This window comes from Chanodichthys erythropterus, chromosome 7, assembly GCF_024489055.1.
Source record: "Chanodichthys erythropterus isolate Z2021 chromosome 7, ASM2448905v1, whole genome shotgun sequence".
Taxonomy (NCBI): Eukaryota; Metazoa; Chordata; class Actinopteri; order Cypriniformes; family Xenocyprididae; genus Chanodichthys; species Chanodichthys erythropterus.
In genome coordinates, this window is record NC_090227.1 from 41,295,031 (window position 1) to 41,318,495 (window position 23,465).

General features: G+C 38.8%; 1 protein-coding gene across 2 annotated transcripts in view; it reads right to left on the reverse strand.

Annotated features, from left to right (window-relative positions):
* Positions 1 to 21: 21 nt before the first annotated feature.
* Positions 22 to 23,465, reverse strand: part of lekr1 (Leucine-, glutamate- and lysine-rich protein 1) — a 228,019-nt gene continuing 204,575 nt past the window's right edge. For both annotated transcript variants that reach the window (XR_010895534.1, XM_067390612.1), the window contains one exon: positions 22 to 1,090. Coding sequence is in view for 1 of the 2 variants with exons in the window: in XM_067390612.1 (XP_067246713.1) it covers positions 1,085 to 1,090 (6 nt within the window). In the remaining variant the exon portion in view is untranslated. The remainder of the gene's footprint in view (positions 1,091 to 23,465) is intronic.

Consider the following 23,465-nt stretch of genomic DNA (forward strand, 5'->3'; position numbering starts at 1 on the left):
CGCAGAGGCGTTCCCAAAGCGACTACGCAGCGTCGATGTTCCCATGAAAGGGAACTCTTACAAATGCATCTGCAATAAGGTCAGCTGCAAAAATAATTGTGTCCATGTCTTTTCATCACTAATTTTTCACTGTGTCTTTAGTAAATATTGCCAGTGTTTTTTAAACACCGAAAGAGGGTTTGTGCTGGCACAAGCTGTTAGTAAATATGGCCCCTTTGCCTTTACCCACTATGTGCGCATATATGGAGGCATGAACCTGAAAAAAAATATATATAAAAAAGTTAGATTTTTATTTATTTATTTATTTATGCAGGTTTCGGCTTCCATACACAAGGGCCTTGAATCTCTGCAGCTTGTTTATCTAATAACTTAACTGTCTGTGTACATGACCTGGCTAAGGCTAAAGTTTAATGACGCACATCATGGTCAACTTGCATTTTTAGGAAGCCATGGCCAACTTAATAGCAGTGACAGACACAGAGAGTGTTTTTATGAATATGCACTCATCTGTTTATCTTGGTCTTGCAGATAACAGCTGGGGTCAATAAGAAAATCCATCTCAGTCTGGTTTGTTTTTATTAAACAGATTTAAGCAGTGCTACACTTAGCAAAATAAAAAAACCACAAGAATTTCAAAAGGCAACGGGGCTTTTCTGAGAGCTGGCGGAACCTTTCTGCAGGGTCTGTTTGTTGTCCCTCCTGATAATTAGGATTATCTGTTGGCTTTCACAATACCGAGCATAAAAATAAAGATGGTAATTTGGATCTCGTCACATCCTCTACAGGATATAAAATCATTTCCCAAAAATGTAAGAACAGCCAACACCCAAATGATCTTAATAATATGCATAATTTGCATAATTACAAGTTGTCTCGAATCCATCCCACTCATTCCCAATCCCTCAAATTCTATTCTACTACACCTGCTGTCATTTATCCCGGACTGCTACATAAACCACCTTCTCACAAACACTCACTGTCTGGTGTCGTTGCCCATACCTGTGACTCACATTGCCTATTTGCAATCCTGTTTCCCCCCGTCTTCATCCTCCTCCTCATCCACTTCACAGTCTTGGAATCTTCTTCAGTCCTGGGATATGCATCAGAAAGAGACATTGTTATTATCAAGTTAAACTGCCTGTTTGGATACTTAACATTGTCTTACGTTCCTGAGTTGTATTCCTTTGAAGTATCCCCATTAAAGCTTTGCGTTTATTAATCCTAGTGTCTGTCTTCATCAGTTGTAAAAGATTTTGCACTGTAAAACCAAACAGTGAAATTAATTAAATCAGTTTGTTTCATTCAAATAATAATGAAAGTTCATTGTACGTAATAGTTGTGTGAACTCAAAATTTCACAGTAGTAAGCTGAACTTAATATGATTGAGTTGAGTTGCAGCAGAATTCTATTTCCCAGCATGCTGTGCATCACACAGTATAAATAAATGTTGAAATTAAGTGTGAGGCTTGTACACACCTTGTACACACAAAAGGCGCCAATGTGAGTGTGGCTACCGACATGCAAAACAGCAGGTGTAAAAGCGTCGTCATTTAAAAAAAAATGCCTCGGGTTCGTTTTTTTTGGATTGACGTGCCGCGTTAAAAACTGTCCGACCAATGAGATTGGTGCTTTTGTTCATGTGCCTGGAGCTGCGGAAGTTACAGTAAAACATGACTTGGTGGCACTCAAGTACAAAAAGGTCTTGCACAATGATACCAAGACAACGACAAGGAAGTAAGCAGACATGGAAGCTACAAACTATGGGTGCTCTACCAGTTCTTTGCCACACCAATAGATGTGTATTATATGCCATTTTATTTCTGTATTTTTATTGTTTTTTTTCTTTTATATTAAAAAAATATAGTTGAGAATGTCTATGTCATATAAATGTTTATTTGCACTACCGTTCACTTGCACTACTGTCATTGTGACTACCGTTTCTGACTATCTCCTCATGTCATGTATATGATATATATATATGTAATTTTATATTTTTATCTACTTTAATTTTATTAATGTCTTATTCATAAATATGTTTATTTGCACTACTGTTCACTTGCACTAAGGACAAGTGCCATATACTGTCAGGGAGTGAGTTGCACTTTCACTCGGTGCATCTCCAGTGAAAATCGCTTGGGTATGAACACAAAAAATGTCTCGAAAAATGCTGGTGATAATCGATAATCCTCTTGGTGTGTATGAGCCTTTATTTTGTGTTTTTGTGAGACATAAGTTAGTGTTTAATTTACAGGGGTTCTGTTATGGTAGCATTGCAGTGAAGAGAAGAGCCTGCATACTGGCCTTGCTCCGCTTCCACGACTCTTGGCCCCACCCCACTTGTCACCCAACTTGAGTTAGTTTACTTAAATGTTTTAAGGTAATATGTTTCCTCAAATGTTTTGAGTATTCTGAACTTATTGAGTTTTACGGTGTGCCTAGTCAGGGTTTTTTCCCCAGTAAACAACAGGTGGCTGTCAAAGAATAAGACCGTTATTAAAAGGCGTGACATGGAGGCTTCTTGCCTCTGGGTAAGAGTTGTCCTCGGGGAATGTTATGTCTTGCCTTTAATGAAAGGTTGGCCATCAATTGGCAAGTTTCCACAATCAGAGAGAAAGTTGAAAGAAAGACTTTTCTGTGTGAAACAGGAGCAGCGAATCTTACCAGAACATTAAATCACTTGGTTATTGCGAAATAAGAGATAAGAAACATGTATAAGAATTGCACCCAGGCATGAAACAAATTCAGATGTCCTACAGGCATCTTGGCAGGCATCTCATTTACTGCACATTAATAGGGTGTTAAAATGATGACTGGATTTTCATTTTTGGGGAACGATCACTTTAACCAGTATTAATAAGTGCTATAAAAATATTGTTGATCATTAGTTCATTATCCCTGATGCACTGAACTTTATTGTAAGGGTTAGTGTTAACAGGTTCATGGTGATATTACTTTTTAATCAGGTTATGAAATGAATTTGAAATGTCACTTATATGGAGACACACATAACATCTTGTTGTTTTAGGTCTCATTTGGGTTAGAGTTATCTATTTGTAAATCAGATAATGGTGTGAAAAAGTGCTGGATATCATGATCTTAATTTTGATAACCTTAAGCACCAGAGTAAATGGCAAGTGTCAAATGAAATGATAAATACAGGTACACCCACATTACTATACCCTCAGGGTAATGGCAGCAGAGTGACTGTGTGGGAGAGAAGCTAGAACAATCAAACTATTGAGATCTTTCTGGGATGGTAGCAAAATTATTGGCAAAAAAACAATCCTACTAAGAAAATATGATTGAAAATATTTCTGCACAATTTAGCAAAGGACAGAGGGCTTGTCCAGACAACAGAACTCTAGACCACAAGATACTCATACAACTTGTGTGACACTAATGAGCAGATGCATCAGACGTAGTGACGCACATGTGGCTGGACATGATGCCTGCAGGGGGAAAAAACAAGCGTGAGAAATTCACACATGTGATGTCAAATGTTTGACATTGTCTGAGATTTTAATAGAGGTATATGTGTTGGACATGTTACCATCCGTTGGTATTTTGTAAATTAAATTTATCTTCAATGTCCAACACTGCATGTAGCAAATTTTCCAAACACACTAAGAAAGGGGTACATAAGTGAAGCTAAGTATGAGATAAATACCCCGGGGGATCGTCTTGACATAAATGAGGTTACACGACCATCAAATGGAGACATTTCAGGACATATTGTTTCCTTTCAAGGGGAACTCAATGCCCTGTCAGTTGCTGATAAATGGGGACGTTAATACACACTACTAAAGACTGATCTTGGGATTTAAGACCCAATATTGGTTCTTAAAAATGAGATTTGATTAAAATCGAGCCATAGTAGTAAACTGTGATGATGTAAAGCATGGATGAGTGACATCTGCTCAATATATGATATATTAAATGCCCTGTATGAATGTAGTAAGCCATACTATAAGCATAAATGTAAGATACTGTACATAACAACAGGCCCGGTTTGAGTAAGTTCATAGCTGAGCACCATGCTGAAGCTCAGGAAGCTACTAAATTATGGGTTATGGCAGGTAGACCCAGACAAGAGCTTGAGTATAAGGAATGTACTACTGCAAGATACAATGCTCTATGAATTTCATCTGTAAGAATGTCTTGAGAGCTGATTCTATGGCTATGAATCTGTTAAATAACTATTTCAGATTTTTGGAAAAAAGTGAGAACTTTTATCAACTGCAGAATATCACTTCCATGTACTTTAGATGAAGTCTCTGGAGTAGAAAATACTGCAGAGTTATGGAGACAGAATTAATTTATTTATTGAATTGTGTCTGAAAGGATTTGTGTAATGTGGACAGTATTGCGGTTAATGATCCAATAGTGATCACGTCACATGAGGTGTATCAAGCTATAAGCAAGCTGTGGCCTAGAAGTAAGTGGCCTAGAACCTGAACATCTTAAATATGGTTGTAAAAGTAAAAAATGGTGGATTTATTTTCACTGTGCATATTACAAATGATGAAGACATTTACGTTATCTTGCATTGTTAACAAGCTTCTACATTCTTTCCTGATTGCCAGACATCAAGAGCTTAAATTCCCCAAATTAAGCTTTTCTCTTAAAAGAGAAATGTTTTCAGCTTGTTTCACTTAATGTTCCCAACCTGGCAACCATGCACAAGCACTCTCTGCACTTTTAGAACAGCTCATTATGTCTATGTGAAATAAACAGTTATGGAAATGTAGAAATTAAAGTTGAAGCTCCAATCTTCTCCTGAAAATCCCCCAAAAAGTCAGAAAGTCTAGCTCAGAGAAGCTGTCAATCATGACATCACACCCCCTGTTTTTATGGCATCAAATAACTAGCTAAAACCAAACTTATTTTAAAAACGAACACTTGAACTTAAATCAGTGTGATAAAAACTACCTATAATGACAGAAACCATCTTTGGAAAAAAAATTATTTGAAGTGTAATTTGATTGTTTAGTTTGTCTCATGTCCCATTAAATTACAAGGAGAGGGCGGGGTTTATGACCTATACTGTGACGTCATGACGCATCGCCGAAGCAGCATCAGTTGTCGTCAACTATGAGCAAATTGGAGCTTTAACTTTAATTTCTACATTTCCAGAACTGTTCATTTCATACCGATATGGGCTGTTCTGCAGTTTTGACCGATTCTGCAGGAGTGTGGGCGGGATCTTGATATTGAGCTCAACTTCGCACTCACTACTACGCAGACTCGGGCTCCAAGTTCACTATGCGCAGACTCCAGACTCGAGATGTCAGCGCCAAACTGACACACTGGCGGCTTCACTGGGACAACAATGGAAGAGAGTGAAAGTGTGTCGTCCATGGCATCCTATGTCAAGCAGATCATGGCAAAATCAGGCTAAAATAATGTAGTCTGAACTGGGCATTAGCCACAGCTGTTTATCCATATCAAAGATGAAAATGGCTTAAAGAAAAAAAAAAAGATGAGTATGTTGTTTGTTTTTTGGGATCTGTATGAATTTGCATTTGTGGAGGAATCTGGATCTGTGGTTTGTCTCATGTGCAGCTGAACCACTTCTCAATCTAATGTGAAAACAAATGAACAAAGCACAAAGTAATCAATACAGTTTTGTTTGTGATTAAAGGGTTAGTTCACCCAAAAATGAAAGTGATGTCATTAATGACTCACCCTCATGTCGTTCCAATCCCGTAAGACCTCCGTTCATCTTCGGAACACAGTTTAAGATATTTTAGATTTAGTCCGAGAGCTTTCTGTCCCTCCATTGAAAATGTATGTACGGTATACTATCCATGTCCAGAAAGGTAATAAAAACATCATCAAAGTAGTCCATGTGACATCAGTGGGTTAGTTAGAAGTTTTTGAAGCATCGAAAATACATTTTGGTCCAAAAATAACAAAAACTACGACTTTATTCAGCATTGTCTTCTCTTCCGGGTCTGTTGTCAATCCGGGTTCACGACTCCGCAGTGACGCTGTTTTCGTAAGACGAATCAATTCAATGGAATCAATTCAATGAAAAGGATTTTATCTTAAACTGTGTTCCGAAGATGAACGGAGGTCTTACAGGTTTGGAACGGCATGAGGGTGAGTCATTAATGACATAATTAGAGGCTGATGGAAGTGATTGACAACATAAAACTGGACGGATACTCATTAATTTGTTTGGACAGCGACAGTGCCTAATCAAGCACAACTATCGGAGGGGGACTGTGCTTATTTGTCAAGCAGGTGGGTGACGAATATCACAGAACTGCTGACTGTCTCATTCAGACTATACTATCTGCCTCAAATAAATAAAAGAAATAACAGTTGTCCTAGTTTATGTGGCTGGGTCATACTGCTGAATGCATAGATGCTAACTAAAACATAGCGCTGTGCAACTCTGCCGATGACCTCGTGTTTTCGATTAGCCATTTCAATGAATGCGATGTATCCATGTGGTTGCCAAATTTTGAGCAATATATACATACACCTGTCCAACGAGACTGGTTAAAGGTGCCCTAGAATTGAAATTGAATTTACCTTGGGATAGTTGAATAATTAGAGTTCAGTACATGGAAATGACAAACAGTCTCAAACTCCATTGTTTCCTCCTTCTTTTGTAAATTTGATTTGTGCAAAAGACCTCTGAAGAACAGGTGAATCTCAACATAAAACCGACTGTTACGTAACAGTCAGGATCATTAATATGTACGCCCCCAATATTTGCATATGCCAGCCCATGTTCAAGGCATTAGACAAGCCAGTATTAACGTCTGGCGCAGCACAGCCGAATAATTGGACTTTATGCAGGTAAGCAAGCAAGGACAACAGCAAAAAATGGCAGATTGAGCAATAATAACTGACATGATCCATGATATCATGATATTTTAGTTATATTTGTAAACTGTCTTTATAAATGTTTCATTAGCATGTTGCTAACGTAGTGTTAAATGTGGTTAAAGTTACTATCTTTTCTTACTGTATTCATGGAGACGACAGCCGTCGCTATTTTCATTTTTAAACACTTGCAGTCTGTATAATTCATAAACACAACTTCATTCTTTATAAATCTCTCCAACAGTGTGTAATGTTAGCTTTAGCCACAGAGCACTATCAAACTCATTCAGAATCAAATATAAACATCCAAATAAATACTATACTTACATGATCTGATATGCTGAATGACGAACACTTTGTAAAGATCCATTTTGAGGGTTATATTAGCTGTGTGAACTTTGTTTATGCAATATATTATAGAGTCGCGAGCTCGGGGGGCAGGGAGTGCGAGCATTTAAAGGGGACACACGCTGAATCGGTGCATTTATAATTATGCCCCAAAACAGGCAGTTAAAAAATTGAATAATAAAAACTCTATGGGGTATTTTAAGCTGAAAGTTCACAGACACATTCAGGGGACACCTTAGACTTATATTACATCTTGTGAAAAAGGGTTCTAGGGCACCTTTAAGACTTTGGGTAAATGTTTTAGTAACATGGAAGGATGCTCGGATCTTAATGTCATCCATATTTTACCAAAATATAGGCAGCTACTGAAGAGGATTAAGCCTGCTGTTCATCAAAGTGTTCCAGAGACTCAACAGAAGACTGTTTTGATGCTGTTCACTTTATTTTTAAACAATTCATTTTGATTTCACACTATGCTTCATGTATAACTGACTTGAAACCATTACTCTTTGACTTGAGGTTTTCTTTTTGAAATAACACGTTTCAAGTCAAGTAACCAAATCACTTTCTCTTCCCATCATGATTTGCATGGGACTGAATTGGGAGAGTAAATGTTGAAATAATGTGTTGTTTTATGCATTTTTTAGGAAGATGAAAAAATGGATTGACTTGTTCATGTTTAATGTTCTATTATGTATTTAAAAAGTTTCTGTTATGTTAGTGGTTTTGGGGGTTACCAATGTGGTGAAGTGTTTGTATGGGTTGAGGACTGCTAAAGCAACCACTATGGTAGTACTCTAGATAAACTTTTAGACTGCTAACATCAAACATCATGTGTAAAGAAAAGTTATATTTAGGCTGCTGTTATGTAAATAACAGGACTAATAATGTTTTATTTCCAATGTATCAACTTTTGCCATTAGGGAAATGTTATAGAGTCCCAATCTGTAAAAGTAACCATTACAAAAAATAATTTTTACCTGTATCTATTGATATTTTAAATAGTAAGATGCAATTTATTATTATTATTACTGATCTTTTCTTTCTTTTTTATTGTGTGTTGTGTATGTATGCTTGCGTATAATTGCAGCTTTGAGTCCATAACAAATTAGCTGAAAAAGGACAATAAAGTATACTCTAACTGCCACCCAAAAACACCATAAACATACAACAATGGAAGACAAGGGGCTAACTGAAACAGAGGGCTTAAATACAAGGAGAACAGAGGACTAAACGAGACTAATTAACTAAATACAGCTGGTAAACAATAATCATAATAAAGGTGACCATGACAACTAGGAGTGGAGAAATCTTAATGTCATTCATATTTTACCATAATATAGGCAGCTACTAAAGAGGATTAAGCCTATTCATCAGCATGTTCCAGAGACTCAATAGAAGACTCAAAAATGTTTTTTTTTATGTTGTTCACTTTATTTTAAAACAATTCATTTTGATTTAACACCATTTAAGACCATTAACAAAACACGTTTAAATCAAGTGTCCAATTCAAACATGACTTTCCCTTCCCATCATGTTTTGCATGGGACTGAATTAGGAGAGTAAATGTTGAAATAATGTGTAGTTTTATGCATTCATTTTTAGCAAGATGAGAAAATGGAGAGACTTGTTAATGTTTAATGTTCTATTAGGTATTTAGAAGTTTCTGTTATGTTAGTGGTTTTGGTGAAGTGCTTGTTTTTGGGTTGAGGACCTGCTAATAAGAATTTAAATAATAAAGCAACCACTATGGTAGTGCGCTAGATGAAACCGGTACCACTTCCAGACAGCTAAAGTGTAAAGAAAAGTTATATTTAGGTTGCTGTTATGTAATTATTGAATTATTGGCACCCTTGGTAGATATGATCAAAGTTGACTGTAAGATTAAACATGAGGAAACACGAAGACCAAATTCTTTTAATCATTCATCACAATGAGTAAAACCAAAGAATATAGTTCTGATTTGCAGCAAAAGATTGTTTAGCTTCACAAAATAGAAAGTGAGAGTAAGAAAATAGCTAACTTCAAAAGGGACCGGCTTCTATGGTCATATCAAATTAAATAAAGAGCTTTTTGGCAGCAAACCCACCAGATGGTTTTGTTGCACACAGGGATAAAAAGTACCCTATGCCCAGGGTTAAATATACTACCGGATCGTGTGGGCCTATACCAACAGATTAAGAAATCAAAACCTGACCACTTCTGTTAGAAATCCTATAATGAGCCGCGGTCGGATTATTCCATTTTAAGACAATGATCTAAAACAAATATAAAAACCAACACAAAAATGTGTCTCAGAGCACAAAATGAAGCTTCTGCCATGGCCATCCCAGTGCCCTGACCTGAACCCTAAAGAAAATGAGTGGAGTGAACTGAAGAGAAGAAGCACCAACATGAATCTGGGAATCTGAAGGATCTGTAGAGATTCTGCATGAAAGAATGATCTCTGATCTCTTGTCAGGGGTTCTCCAAACACAGCATGTGGCCAACGTGAACTAGAGAAAACATTCATTTCATAAAGAGATTTTCTCTACATTTTCAAATCTTTCACTTCAATGGAAGGTTAGATTTTTGTGATTAAAAAAAATAATAAAAGATCAAAAGGATTATTAATGCAGATTTATTTTTACAAGCTTCTTTGTTCATATTTACCAAGGGTTAATTCTGAGCACCACTGTACATTGTTGATTCTATTGGGTTTTACTTGTGAAATCACTGTCCAAGACTGAATCATGCTCAACCAAAGAGCTATTTTTTTTTTAATTTGAATGTACCGAATGGAACTTATTTATTATTGATCATGACTGTTGCAGAAATTATGAATTGTTGAATGATACAGTAACCTGTAATGTTGACTTCTGTGTAAATGTTGTTGTTCAAACAAAGAATTATTTTTAAAAAAGCTAAATAATGCAGTTAAATGAAGAAGGAATATAAAGAGAATGTTGAGGAGAAAATCAGAACAGGAAATGCAAGAGATGCTAGAGGGGTTTGAATGTAATGTGAAACCAGTTCAACTAATTGTTTTGCAAATAATCTTAACATTTTGTATTCTAGATAATAATTTAAGTGATTTGACAATTAGTAATGAATAACATGACTCAATCTCAGCCTATAGCTGTGTCTCAATCCACCTACTTATACTATGACCTAAAAATATGCACATGTGGGAAAAAGTACATACTTTTGAGAGTAGGCATATTTCGTCATAACTACATTTTTTCAGCTGACTCTCTTCCACTTATGTGCATACTGTCACCATTTAAACTGCCTTGTCACAGTTAAAATCATCCACATTTCATTTCATTTCATTTCATTTAATCTTCATTTATATAGTGCTATTTACAATCCAGATTGTTTCAAAGCAGCTTCACAGTAAAAACAGGAATATGAATGGACAGAGATTATTTTGGCTGGGCTCTTGGAAAAAAAATATTATCGAGCTGTAGGATTATTCCTGAACGAAGCCCACCAAATGAACACAACTCCACATCCCAAAGATCAAAGAGATTCAACTCTGCCCACCAAACCATTTGTGTGCTATAAAGTTGAACCTGGGGACTAAAGTGGCCAATCGAAGACGGCTCCTCCATGTCTGCGTTAATTACAAATACATTTGATTGTGGTAACAGAGCAAAAGATCAAAGAGACTTTAAGAAAACAGATGGCTCAGCATCTGAGGTGCAGGCCACGGTGAATCACCTACAGGAAACATTCCCTCTGCCCAGCTTTGCATTTGAAGTTTGGGAACAAAAGACTAAGGACATTATGCTAATTACATACATGAACATTTTGATTTAACACCATTGTATTAGGTTTCTGGTTCAAATGTGATTGCTTTATGTATAATTGATTTTAAAACCATTAACATAACACGTTTAAATCAAGTATCCAATTCAAACGTGACTTTCCCTTCCCATCATGTTTTGCATGGGACTGAATTAGGAGAGTAAATGTTGAAATAATGTGTTGTTTTATGCATTTATTTTTAGCAAGATGAGAAAATGGAGAGACTTGTTAATGTTTAATGTTCTATTAGGTATTTAGAAGTTTCTGTTATGTTATTGGTTTTGGTGAAGTGCTTGTGTTTGGGTTGAGGACACAGGACACAAGGTGTTATCAGGAAACTTGGACTTGCGACACATCTCGAGGTGAAAGTCACAGCAGGCCACGGGGAATCATCTACAGGAATCACCTACACCTGCCCAGCTTTGCATTTCAAGTTTGGGAACAAAAGACTGTAAGGACATTATGTTAATTACATACATGAACAGGAGAACTGGGCGTAGGACCCGCCCAAAACCTGACCTGATTGGCTAAAACACTTGGAAAGGTGGAACCAACAAACTGTTAAAAATCCAATACCGTGCATTGTGTTTTCGCTTTTGCCTTTGCTTGTGCTTTTTCGCCTTGGCCTTCGTTGAGTCAGCGGACCGACCATCGTCCTGCCTGCAAGCTAAACTTCTTCAAGAACTCACTCAATCAGAGTGAGTGAGGACAGATACTGATTATCAATCACACATTCATTTTGAATAAATTCATATATGAATTGGGACGTTGCACATGACTACACTGGAAAGAGAGGTTATCACGATGCTTCATTAAACTGCACAAGCCACCTGGCCTGGATGGCCTGAAGGGAAAAGTCCAGAAAATACTTTTGCAGTGTTGAAACGTGGGTGTACAAGGTGGTTTCAAATTTTCCTGGACGGTGGTTTTGTAAAATTGACTCATTGACTCACATTGGTCAAAGCTGGGAGATTTACTGAACTCCTGAAATGTGCCTACCGGGCTAATCTGAGCACTCTCTCATTCTTATTTACTGCACTTTGTTATTCTTCTAGTTATGTACTTTTATTGAAGTCTCAGACATTTACAGAAAATAGCTTACTTCTTGATTGCAAAATAAGGTGGAAAACTGTATGCACAATCCAGTATCATTACCCTTTGATTCCCTCCTAAATTCTAAAATTCCAAACATTTCTGGCATCTTCCAGGGTCTAAGTATGTGGGTGCTTACTAATGTCTGGAATGTCCAGACGCTGCACTGGGAATAATCACTGCCCAAATCTGGCTCTAACAGTTCCGTCCATAAATGTTTCTGACTATTTACATTCCCAATAGATTAACACAATGTGTTTTAAATGGGAAAAAGTCAGTGTACATTTTTTAAGATATACCTAATTTATTCCAACTCAAGAACTCTTCATGTACATAACCCTGATGTCAACAAAAAAACAAAACATTGGTGAAAATGCATACCTGGGTTTACAAAGTGTCTGATTCATTGGTTTAAAATCTTGAAGAATACATGGGAACATTGTACCAGTGTGTGGGCTGATTTGTTTTTTTACTAGATGCTGTATTCACTCTGGCACCTGAAGCTTTGTGGTGGTTTGTTGGGTGTGTGTAAATTCATGTCATTCTTACCATGTCAGTGAGTAATCTTTTCATCAAATCAATGCTTCCATATAATCCAAAAAACCTAAGCATGAGCCACACCTGTTCATCACACCATCACAGGTTGTTTGGACTGCTGCAGTGCTGGTCTCTAGCATTTGGTGTTGACGTACCCTTACTAGGCTGCTTAAAGGGTTAATTCACCCAAAAATGAAAATAATGTCATTTATTACTTACCCCCATGTCGTTCCACACCCATAAGCAGGGGTGCACATAACTTTTTTGGTCTGGTTCTCAAGGGAGTACCTGGAGATTTTGCTTGGTACTCACACTTTACATGACACATCCTAAAAGCTGTCCTAATCACTTTCCTCCTGACTGCTCTCCTCACTATCTTCTTTTCTCTTGAACATGGTAGATGATGATAATGATTTTTTTCTTTTTTCTTTACTAACATTAATGACAGCAAACAGGGCCGTACGCAGGGTTTTATATTTACCGAGGTCACAAAATGTGTTTTGCTAGGGGGGTTTGGTGGCATGCTCCCCCGAGAAAATTTTGATTTCCTTGATGTACATATATGCATTTTAAGACGTTTTAAGGCCAACAAATTGGATAACAATAGCTTTAAAACCATGTCAACAAATACATACATGCATGCACAGTTTTGAGGCAGCTTAATCGCATGTTTGGTAATTTCATGACTTCATTTACCTCAGAATAATGATGGTGCATGCCCGTAGCGCTTTAGTTAAACTATAATGCAGTAATATGCAGCACGCAAGCAATTCTTGAGTTCACGCTTCGAGCACAATAGGCTATAGCCTAATAGCCTGACAACATCTCATCTGACCACAGTACACTGTTGTTCAAATGAAGCTACATTTTCCGAGCTCGTTTGACTTGCGCCTGGCGCTGAGCCGAAGGTGGAATGCGCGTCTGAAATTGTCCCGTTTGTTGTGGTCGTAAAGAGACATTTCTTTATAAACGCAGCGTTTTACTTGGCGATGTTTTAAAAAATATTTTTATTTTTGGTATTTTTTATGCTCTGTTGGTGGTTTGTGGAGTAGCAACACCTGGGGGGGATTAGAGACAGTAAAAGTGAGTGGGTCCAATATCATTGGTCTTAAAAAGTGGGTGGGTCTTGTCCCACCCACATACAATGGTTCCGACGCCCATGGAAAATACAGACGACATATGGATTCGGACACGGACCGGGTTCTGTGTTTGGCATTGATCATCACTGCTGGATTTCAGCTTTGACTAATTTGAAATTTAGGGAAAAAATACAGAGGACATGACCTCGGTGTCCTCAATGGTAGAGAGAGAGAGGGCTGGCGCAAAATGCGGCATCGGCATCTCGCAGCGGCACTTCCGGCGGCATCTCCAGCGGCCAGGGACTTCTTCGGCAGCTGTTGCTAGAGCGGCATCGGCATCTAGAGCAGCCAGGGATTTATTCGGCAGCACCTGCCGCTGGCCATTATAATTCAATGTTGTTTTTTGTTTTATTTTAAAAACTACATTTAATCAAAATAACATAATATACCAGAAGACTATCATTTGTAAGCATTTATCACAAATTTTGTTAATAACGTTCTGATGCTCCACTACATAAGAGAAAGTAAATCACATGCTTTGAAATGCACATGAATATAAACAAAAAACAACATTGAAATATAATGGCCAGCGGCAGGTGCTGCCGAATTTAAAGTCGTTTGAATGTGCTAATTGGCGAGACAAAACACGTCCAAATTACAAACTTTCACTCTATGATGGTTAAATATAGCAGTTAATCCGCGAATCACATGCGTGCCGAACCGTTGGACCTTATCCGTATGGATCACGGATTAACTGCGATCCGTTGCACACCTAATAATTAAAGAACACACATATTATCATGATTGCTTACTATCTTACCAGAGATGGAGAAAAATCCTAATCCAGTAAGTAAACGTATCCCTGTGGACCGGTACTCAAAAGCGCTTCCCTCCATGTTTTCTGGTACGCATAGTTTATTTTTACCGCGCATGCGTACCATGCGTACCTGCGTACCTCTAATGTGCACCCCTTACCTTCGTTAATCTTCAGAATACAAATTAAGATGTTTTAGTTGAAATTCGATGGCTCAGTGAGGCCTGCATTCACAGCAATGACATTTCCTCTCTCAAGATCCATTAATGTACTAAAAACATATTTAAATCAGTTCATGTGAGTACAGTGGTTCAATATTAATATTATAAAGTGACGAGAATATTTTTGGTGCGCCAAAAAAAAACAAAATAACGACTTATTTAGTGATGGCCATTTTCAAAACACTGCTTCATGAAGCTTCGGAGCGTTATGAATCTTTTGTGTCAAATCAGCGGTTCGGAGCACCAAAGTCATGTGATTTCAGCAGTTTGGCGGTTTGACACATGATCCGAATCATGATTTGACAAAAGATTCATAACACTCCGAAGCTTCCTAAAGCAGTGTTTTTATAATCGGCCTTTACTATATAAGTCGTTATTTATTTAATTTTTTTTGGTGCAACAAACAAACTGATTTAAATATGTTTATAACATATTACATATTTAACATTAATGGATCTTGAGAGAGGAAATGTCATTGCTGTCAATGGAGGCCTCACTGAGCCATCAGATTTCAACAAAAATATCTTAATTTGTGTTCTCAAAATGAAATAAGGTCTTACGGGTGTGCAACGGCTTGAGGGTGAGTAATAAATGACATTATTTTCATTTTTGGGTGAACTAATCCTCAAGTTCAGATCTTTGAAGAAAAAAAACAAACATACAGAGTAAGGTTGATATCATGACTACATGCAGAGACCTGCACTGGTGTACCCAAAGAAGGATCTACATCAGACAGTCCATCCATCCATCCATCCATGCATCCATCCATCCATCCATCCATCCATCCATCCATCCATCCATGCATCCATTCATCCATCCATTCATCCATCCATCCATCCATGCATCCATTCATCCATCCATCCATCCATCCATGCATCCATCCATTCATCCATCCATTCATCCATCCATCCATCCATCCATCCATCCATCCATGCATCCATTCATCCATTCATCCATTCATCCATTCATTCATCCATCCATCCATCCATCCATCCATCCATCCATCCATCCATCCATCCATCTCTTTCATGTCTAGTTTTTCTAATGTCAGAAAACAGTGGCAGAAAACACACCACTCATCATATCATAAACTAAAAAATTTCCATTTTCAAAACTTAGAGCTATCTTGTGGTTCAGTAGGTTTTGAGAGCGCAAAGGAATTTAAGCCAATTTCTCTTGAATGTGGTTTAGATGCTAAATATTGGACTTCTCTTTGCTAGAAATGTTGATTTAAAAATGTTATGGGCTTCTTTTTTTCCAGGATCAGGGAAAAATAATATTCTTTGGGCCCTTAATTGTAATTTGCATTTTATTTGCTACAAGATACAACTGAGGGATCAGAGGGGGGAAAAAAATGGTCAGCAATTGATACTAGCCAGCCACAAGCACATCTGCCCACATTCGTACTAAAAAATATTCAGAGACCTTTATTCATTCCCTTAGTAGTTAATTTAAATGTTCCCCTGAATGAATGACTATAAATTATTGATTACATGAAGGCACAAATACTATTGTGAACATTTATACTTTTAAATTGGCACAACCTATTATCTCTTTTTTTTCTTTAGTTAATTGAATCTGTGCCCATAGATGGTAAAAAGCTCAACTTAAACTTACACGCTTGATCGCGAACCAATAACACCACATGACGACATGTAAAGTCATGTACTGTAAATGCCTTCAGTTGTGTTCTGTTTTCAGGTTACGGTCATAAACAGTTCAACTGATAGTCACACCTACACACCTTTTTGCCTGCTACCTTGATTTGATTCTGCATAGACACTTATTTGCTGCCGTTCTGGGGGCTTTTAATTATGCATGTCTGTTTACATTTTGAAATCTAATGTTTGTTGGGCTTCTAGAATAAGAGGATTTATAAATAACATGTAAACCACTCTCTAATTTTACACCCCACATTAAAATGTGTTTTGGTCAAACTGAATGACAAACCGTTTACAAAAAGCATTGAAAGTTTTTGCTGCAAAGGACAACTTTCCTGCTTTTTCATAACGTAATCACAGTGGGACATTGTGGCATTTCAAATCTGGCAGCTGAAATCCCAAAAAAAACATGTGCTTTCTATGGTTGGATATCTGGGCCTTCAGCCCAAACCAAAGAAAAATATGTAGGCAGTAGACACATTTACTGTGAAATGGGTCTTGATTGACCACTTTTGATGGGATAGACTGAACGTCATCTTAGCACTAGGGCCTATACAGAAAGTTGACAAAATGTGTACTTGACACAGCGTTTCAGTTTCATATAAACACTTTTACAGTGCAAAGAAATACATTTCAAAACATTCAAAATCCACTGACTCTTAAATTTGATGTCTCAATGGGCATGACATGTTATACTATATGCTACCACTACCATATATTTACCATGGTATATATCAGTGTGTCATCTCTGATACTGTCATTGTATTATGGTGCCACTACCGTATTTTAAAACATGGTTTGGGAAATATTCTTATACTCCCACCACAATAGTGATTTTATTATGACTACATCAATTATTCCAGCTAAAGATGATCATGGAAAGACTACACACCCTGTTCACTAACAGACCACATTTTAGAGTTGTTGAAAAATTAGGCACTTTTGAATCTGTTTTCTATTTGGCTAAAATGCAGACTTGAACGGTCTAGTTATTGTCTGATAGATGAAATGTCATGAGACGTGGTGTCTGCAACTTGCTCCACATGTCTGAATTCTCAGACTATAGCAGCTGCATCCTGCATGCTGTTTATGTCTATACAGTGTCTCCTTGTTAAATTTGATTGCTCAACTTTTCATGCTCTGCCATCAGAAAAACTGTTCCTGGAGCAGGTTTACTTCGTCTCTGATGTTTCCAGGCTTCAGATGGAGACGATAGTCTGAGGTTGTTTCAGGCAATGCAAGATCGAGTCTCGGCTTGTGGCCCCATTCCTGACCCCATTCTCCTCTCTCTAACTCAGTTTCCTGTCAGTTCTCTGTACTGCCCTGTTTCAATAAAAGCAAATACAGCCAAATAATTTTTCCAGACTGCAGCTGTCTCAAATTCCTACTATATTCACCCATGACAGGAATGCAATAGAAGTGTTTTTATTTAGCATCCAGAGAATAAATATGCACTTGATTTGTAAGTAAGGCATTTGATCAGAATTTTAGAGTTATTTTGTTCTTATGTTTATTTTGATCTTTTAATGATAGTTGTATGAGTATGGTTGAAATACTCAACTTTAGTATTCTAAACTAGCCTAAACAAGAGATTTCAAATGTTAAAAGGTTTGTCTCTAGACGGCGCAGGCTGACAGGTGCCTAACTAAATCTGCTTGCAATCACATCATTCTCTATAGTAAAGTCAAGTCACCTGTTTATATAGCGCTTTACACAGTACAAATTGTTTTAAAGCAGATAACAGAAAAAGATGGATTTCAGCTGTTGTTCAGCTGAAGTCAGATCATTGTTGATTCAGTTCCGTTGTAAAGATCATCAATTATTAAATTAGTTCATTTAATTTCTGTTCAGCATTATCTTGACCAAGAAAGAGTGTTGGTCTGGCCTTCATTTGCCTCCATTTAGAATAAATCAGCTTGCTTTAGGCCACTAATATGATTAAAGTCTTTATCTTGTTTGAGTGAATATCATTTTAAAGGGCTCCTTGATTATTGAGCACATGCTAGTGGATGAGTTGAATCAACTCCACAGCAACTACATACATTTATCCACTAACCATTCAGAAACGTCTAAAAGTTGTAACTTCTTCCTGAGTCTCTCCATCAGTGTCGACTCCGGTTTGAACAATGTAAGGCTGAACAACGTTACTGACAATGCTCATTTTGGCTGCGTGAGATTCTCCAGCTTTGTTGTTGTTGAACTGTTAAAGCTCCGCCCTCTTCTGGAAAGGGGGCGAGGAGCAGCAGCTCATTTGCATTTAAAGGGACACACACACAAACGGCGTGTTTTTGCTCACACCCAAATAGGGGCAAATTTGATAAGCGTTAATACATGATCTGTGGGGGATTTTGAGCTGAAACTTCACAGACATATTCTGGAGACACCAGAGACTTATATTACATCTTGTGAAAAGGGGCATTATAGGTCATCTTCAAAATTTTTAAAAGTACTGCTGACTTGAATATATTTTGTAGTAGGCTATTTTTAAAACATTTTCAGTGAAAGGAACCTTTTATACCTGTAAGTAATGTTTTTGGGACATGTATGGATATAGAGTATAGAATGCAAACATCTTGTGTTGGGCATGTGTTTACAGGTCTAGAAAGATATTTTAGGGGATGTAGGCAGTATCTTGACTTGTATGTAAAGGTGCACTATGTCACGTTTACTTGTTTTCCTGGCCAAACAAACAAATGTAGTATACATTCATTTTATTTATTTTCCAAAGGCCTATTCTGTAGAGATAAAACATTTCTACAGTGGACCAAGTTGCTCTTTTTTATTTGTAAATTAACAAATGAAATCCTTTTTTAACAACTGCACTGCAGTACTTCATCACCAATATTTTCTGTACAATTATAGTTGTTTGGAATTGTTCAGAATCATTTAATGTCACATTCAGCCAGTCCAGGCAATTCGGCAGTTTCCCTGGAATAAGTGGCTCTCCAGGCTAGGATTTGAGGAACGCTGATGGAAAATTGTCCCTATCATGGCCCGTTCAGCAAGGTGACCAGCTTGCCAATTCAAGATGACTAATAAACTGCCTTGTCTTCCAAGATATATTTATAGAAAACCTTATTTGAAGCTTTTTATAAGAGAAGACAGAGGTAGCCCTTACTGTAAATTTCTGTAGTCTAAACAGTTACTGACTACCCAAAAAACTCATGCTAAAATTTATAAGAAATAATCAGACCAGCCAAGCTAACCTCAATAAACACAGCACTGTGATCATTTCATTTGAATATTATTAATAGTTTTGGATCAAAATCTAGACGAGTGCTATTAGAAGAGACGCTGCTGCCAAACACTGTGTAGAGACAGACAGACTAATAATTCACACATACTTAATCTGTCTTTCTCTCTCTCTGAGTAGATGTTGAGAGTGAGTGAGTTAGCGTGTGTGAGATGAAGAAAACGCTTTTGTATGAGTGAGTTCTTCTATCTTTTACACAGACTGTCCTCCTCCCAAAAAAAAAAAAGGCCCTTTAAGTAGCTTTTCCAAGCACCTTATTACGACCTTTATTTATGTTTTTGACGTATGACTGTCGTTACCAATCAAAATGTTTGTTCATTTAAATGCAATGTGTGGACTTTTTACACCATTTGTCCTGTTTCCATTTACCAAAACTCTTTTTTAAATTTTTTTATTAACAACTACACCCACCCCATCCCTAAACCTACCCTTAGTGATTTTTTTTGTGAGCACAATGCGTTCCCTGAGATCGAACCCACGATTGCATGATTGCATATTGTTCTACATTGCAATGCTCTGCCAACTGAGCTACACAAAACCTGAAATATGACGCAGATAAAAGGGAACAATGCATTAAAATGAAAGTGTCCTGTTGTAGATTGGAGCTTTTACTAAAGTTGCGCTCCTATGGGTCATATTTCAGGGAAGTGACAAACGACTTATGTTGGCATATTGGTTAGAGAACATGTTGCTTTTGCAGCTTGTTTGTGTCAGTTTTTTGACTGTGTCTTAAGCAATTGGAGGTGCGCTGTCGATGATCGAAAGCTAGTCAATATGGCAGCATCTCAAAAGTTCACCCAAAAATGAAAATTCTGTCATCATTTACTCCCCCTCATGTTGTTTCAAACTTGTATACATTTCTTTTGTGACTTCTCAGTGAGTGACTGTGGTCTGTACCTGAGCTACAGGTGACTGGCTGACGTGGTTTTGCACCTGGACTGAATCAATGCGCTTACAAAAAGGGACTCATTCAAACTGACAGCAGGAAGAGAGTTGCTTGTTGCTAGTGTTTGTCATGAGGCTATCGGAGCTCTCGGGAATATGGAGGTAGCGGGAGACCACCGCCGCGCTCGAGGAGTTCTCGTTCTGAATGACCTTCCCTAGAATGGATTTTTGGATTTTTATCTTTTGTTCATCTTTTAATGTTTATTTCTTTAATTAAATAAATTGTTTTATTAAGCAGTGGCAGGGGTGCTACTATCCAGTGTTAGAGGGGTATGCAGCAAAAAATGTTGGCGCCCACCCACCCCCACTTCAAAAAAAATAAGTGTGCTGGACATCATCATGTATGGGTTTGAAATAATAAATGTTTATTTTAAAGTATATCAGACAGCCACTGTAAGCCTACCATAATTATATGGTTTATACATATGTTAAAAAAAAAACTATTTCTTTCCATGATAAACCAGCCTTATTGCATGAGTAATGTTTTCCAGCTTCTAGTCATTATTATTATGCATGCCAGGGGCGTCACTAGGCCCTTTTTAGGGGGGCTTCCTAAACTTCTGCCCAGCCCCCCTAAAAAAAAATATTTGATTAATAAATTTTTGATCGCTTCAGTCCCCTTTAAAAAAACTAATTTGAAACGGCGGCAAGCTGCGTCAAGTTTCGGCTCCTCCCCTTATCTGAGTCTGCTTGGATTTAGCGCATTTTTCAATCGTCAGGGGCGCCGAGCAGAGCGAACATCAGAGAGCACAAGGTGTGTTTCGTGTGTGCGTGCATTTATTGATAGATTGCTAATGCTATGATATTACATCTGCATCGGTGCAGTTCTTTGTCATAAATGCATTGCAGTTTACATAATGTAATGTTACTGGAGCATTGGGAGCACACGGGACGGCTCGGTTTCTCATCCAATACCAATAGGCCTACGTTTCGCTGCGTTCACCTTCAGCCCTTGTGTGATAGTTGTTTTTTATCCCTACAAAAATGAAGTGATTAACACCCATGAAAACATACTTTAGATTCAGAAAACGATCATGATTTATTTTAATTTACTTTTTACAATTACAGACATATTATAATGTATTTTGACATTACATTATGCAGCCATGCACAGAAATGACACACATCGTTGTCTGAAAGCACTAGATGGCCCAGAGAGAGAATGTGGAGTTATTTTGTTTTGTATTATTAAATATAGTTTGTATTATATAGTATGTATTAAGTAATAATGAATCAGGAGGAGTGTCATGATACATAAACGTCTCGGTTACAAAGGTAACCCTCGTTCCCTGAAGGAGAGAACGGAGACGTACGTCGGACAGACCGACGAATAGGAATCTCGCTAGAGAGGCCAATCTACTTCGAGTGTAACTAAAACGAGCCAATGCACATTGGCATGCAATCATATGCATCAGCTGCTCGCCTCGCAGCGCGGGTATATAATGAGCAGCAGGTGCGTTGCATCTTCAGGTTTTCGCTGAGGAGCCGAACCGGATAGGCGGCAGCATCAGCGGGGTACAGCGACTGTGGCGACGGGACGTACGTCTCCGTTCCCTCCTTCAGGGAACGAGGGTTACCCTTGTAACCGAGACGTTCCCATTCAGTCGGTCACGTTCGACGTACGTCGGACAGACCGACGAATAGGAATCCCTACCAAAGCGCCACAGGAGCTGCCCCCTTCCAGCGCTCTGTTGTAAGCCACCTGAACCCCCTTGCCTGAGGATGGTGGGACAGGGCTAACACAGAGAGAGTCGATCACTGCTGTTCCCCAAAACCCATTCAGTGAGACCATTGGATAACGCTGGGAAAGCGTACCCTTCGCTGGGAAAGGAACGCTGCGGAAGCCACATCCTTCCCCGAAGGAGTTATGTGGAGAAGTACATATGGACTAACCCTGTAGGGCTGTGCTACAAATGGAAGAGCTGGGGTGACTCCAACCCGATGAAAGGTAGGTTCTCCCAGAGGGAAAGACACGGGCTTCGTTTAGGAGCAACAGTGGAACCAACCATATGGGATCCCCGTAGGGTCACACATATGGAACCCAGCCTAAACCCGGTTCTCAAGGATACAACGGAGTATAGGCCTGGCGCCAGACGCTCCGCCACGTCGGCTGCCGAAGGGATATCGGAGGACTCGACAGGGTCTGCCTTGTAGGGACTCTCTGGAGAAAAGAAACGCATGTAGCGCAGCAAGCCGACACTAAGCCGGGGCCTCTCCGTGCCTCTGACCTGTGGCGAGAACATGTGAGGAGACCGGCTCGACACGAAGGCTATAGTATCTAGCGAACGTTTTAGGTGTCGCCCAGCCCGCAGCTCTACAAATGTCTGTCAGCGAGGCGCCACGAGCCAGCGCCCAGGAGGATGCGACACCTCTCGTGGAGTGAGCATGCAACCTGAGCGGGCAGGGCACACCCTGAGCTTGGTTAGCCAGGGCGATGGCATCCACTATCCAGTGGGCCATCCTCTGCTTGGAGACAGCCTTTCCCTTCTGCTGGCCTCCATAACAGACAAGAGCTGGTCTGAGGTCCTGAGGCTTTAGGTTCTGTCTATGTACAGTCGCAAAGCGCGGACTGGACAGAGTAAAGCCAGGGCTGGGTCTGCCTCCTCCGAGGGCAGCACTTGCAGGCTCACCACCTGGTCCCTGAAGGGAGTGGTAGGAACCTTGGGCACATAGCCAGGCCGGGGTCTTAGTACCACGTGGCTATCACCCGGCCCGAACTCCAGGCACGATTCGTCGACCGAAAATGACTGCAGGTCCCCTACCCTCTTGATGGAGGCCAATGCCACCAGCAGCAAAGTCTTCATAGACAGAATCTTTAAGTCTGCTGACAGCAAAGGCTCAAAGGGAGCAATCTGAAGTGCTCTCAGCACCAGAGTGAGGTCCCAAGAG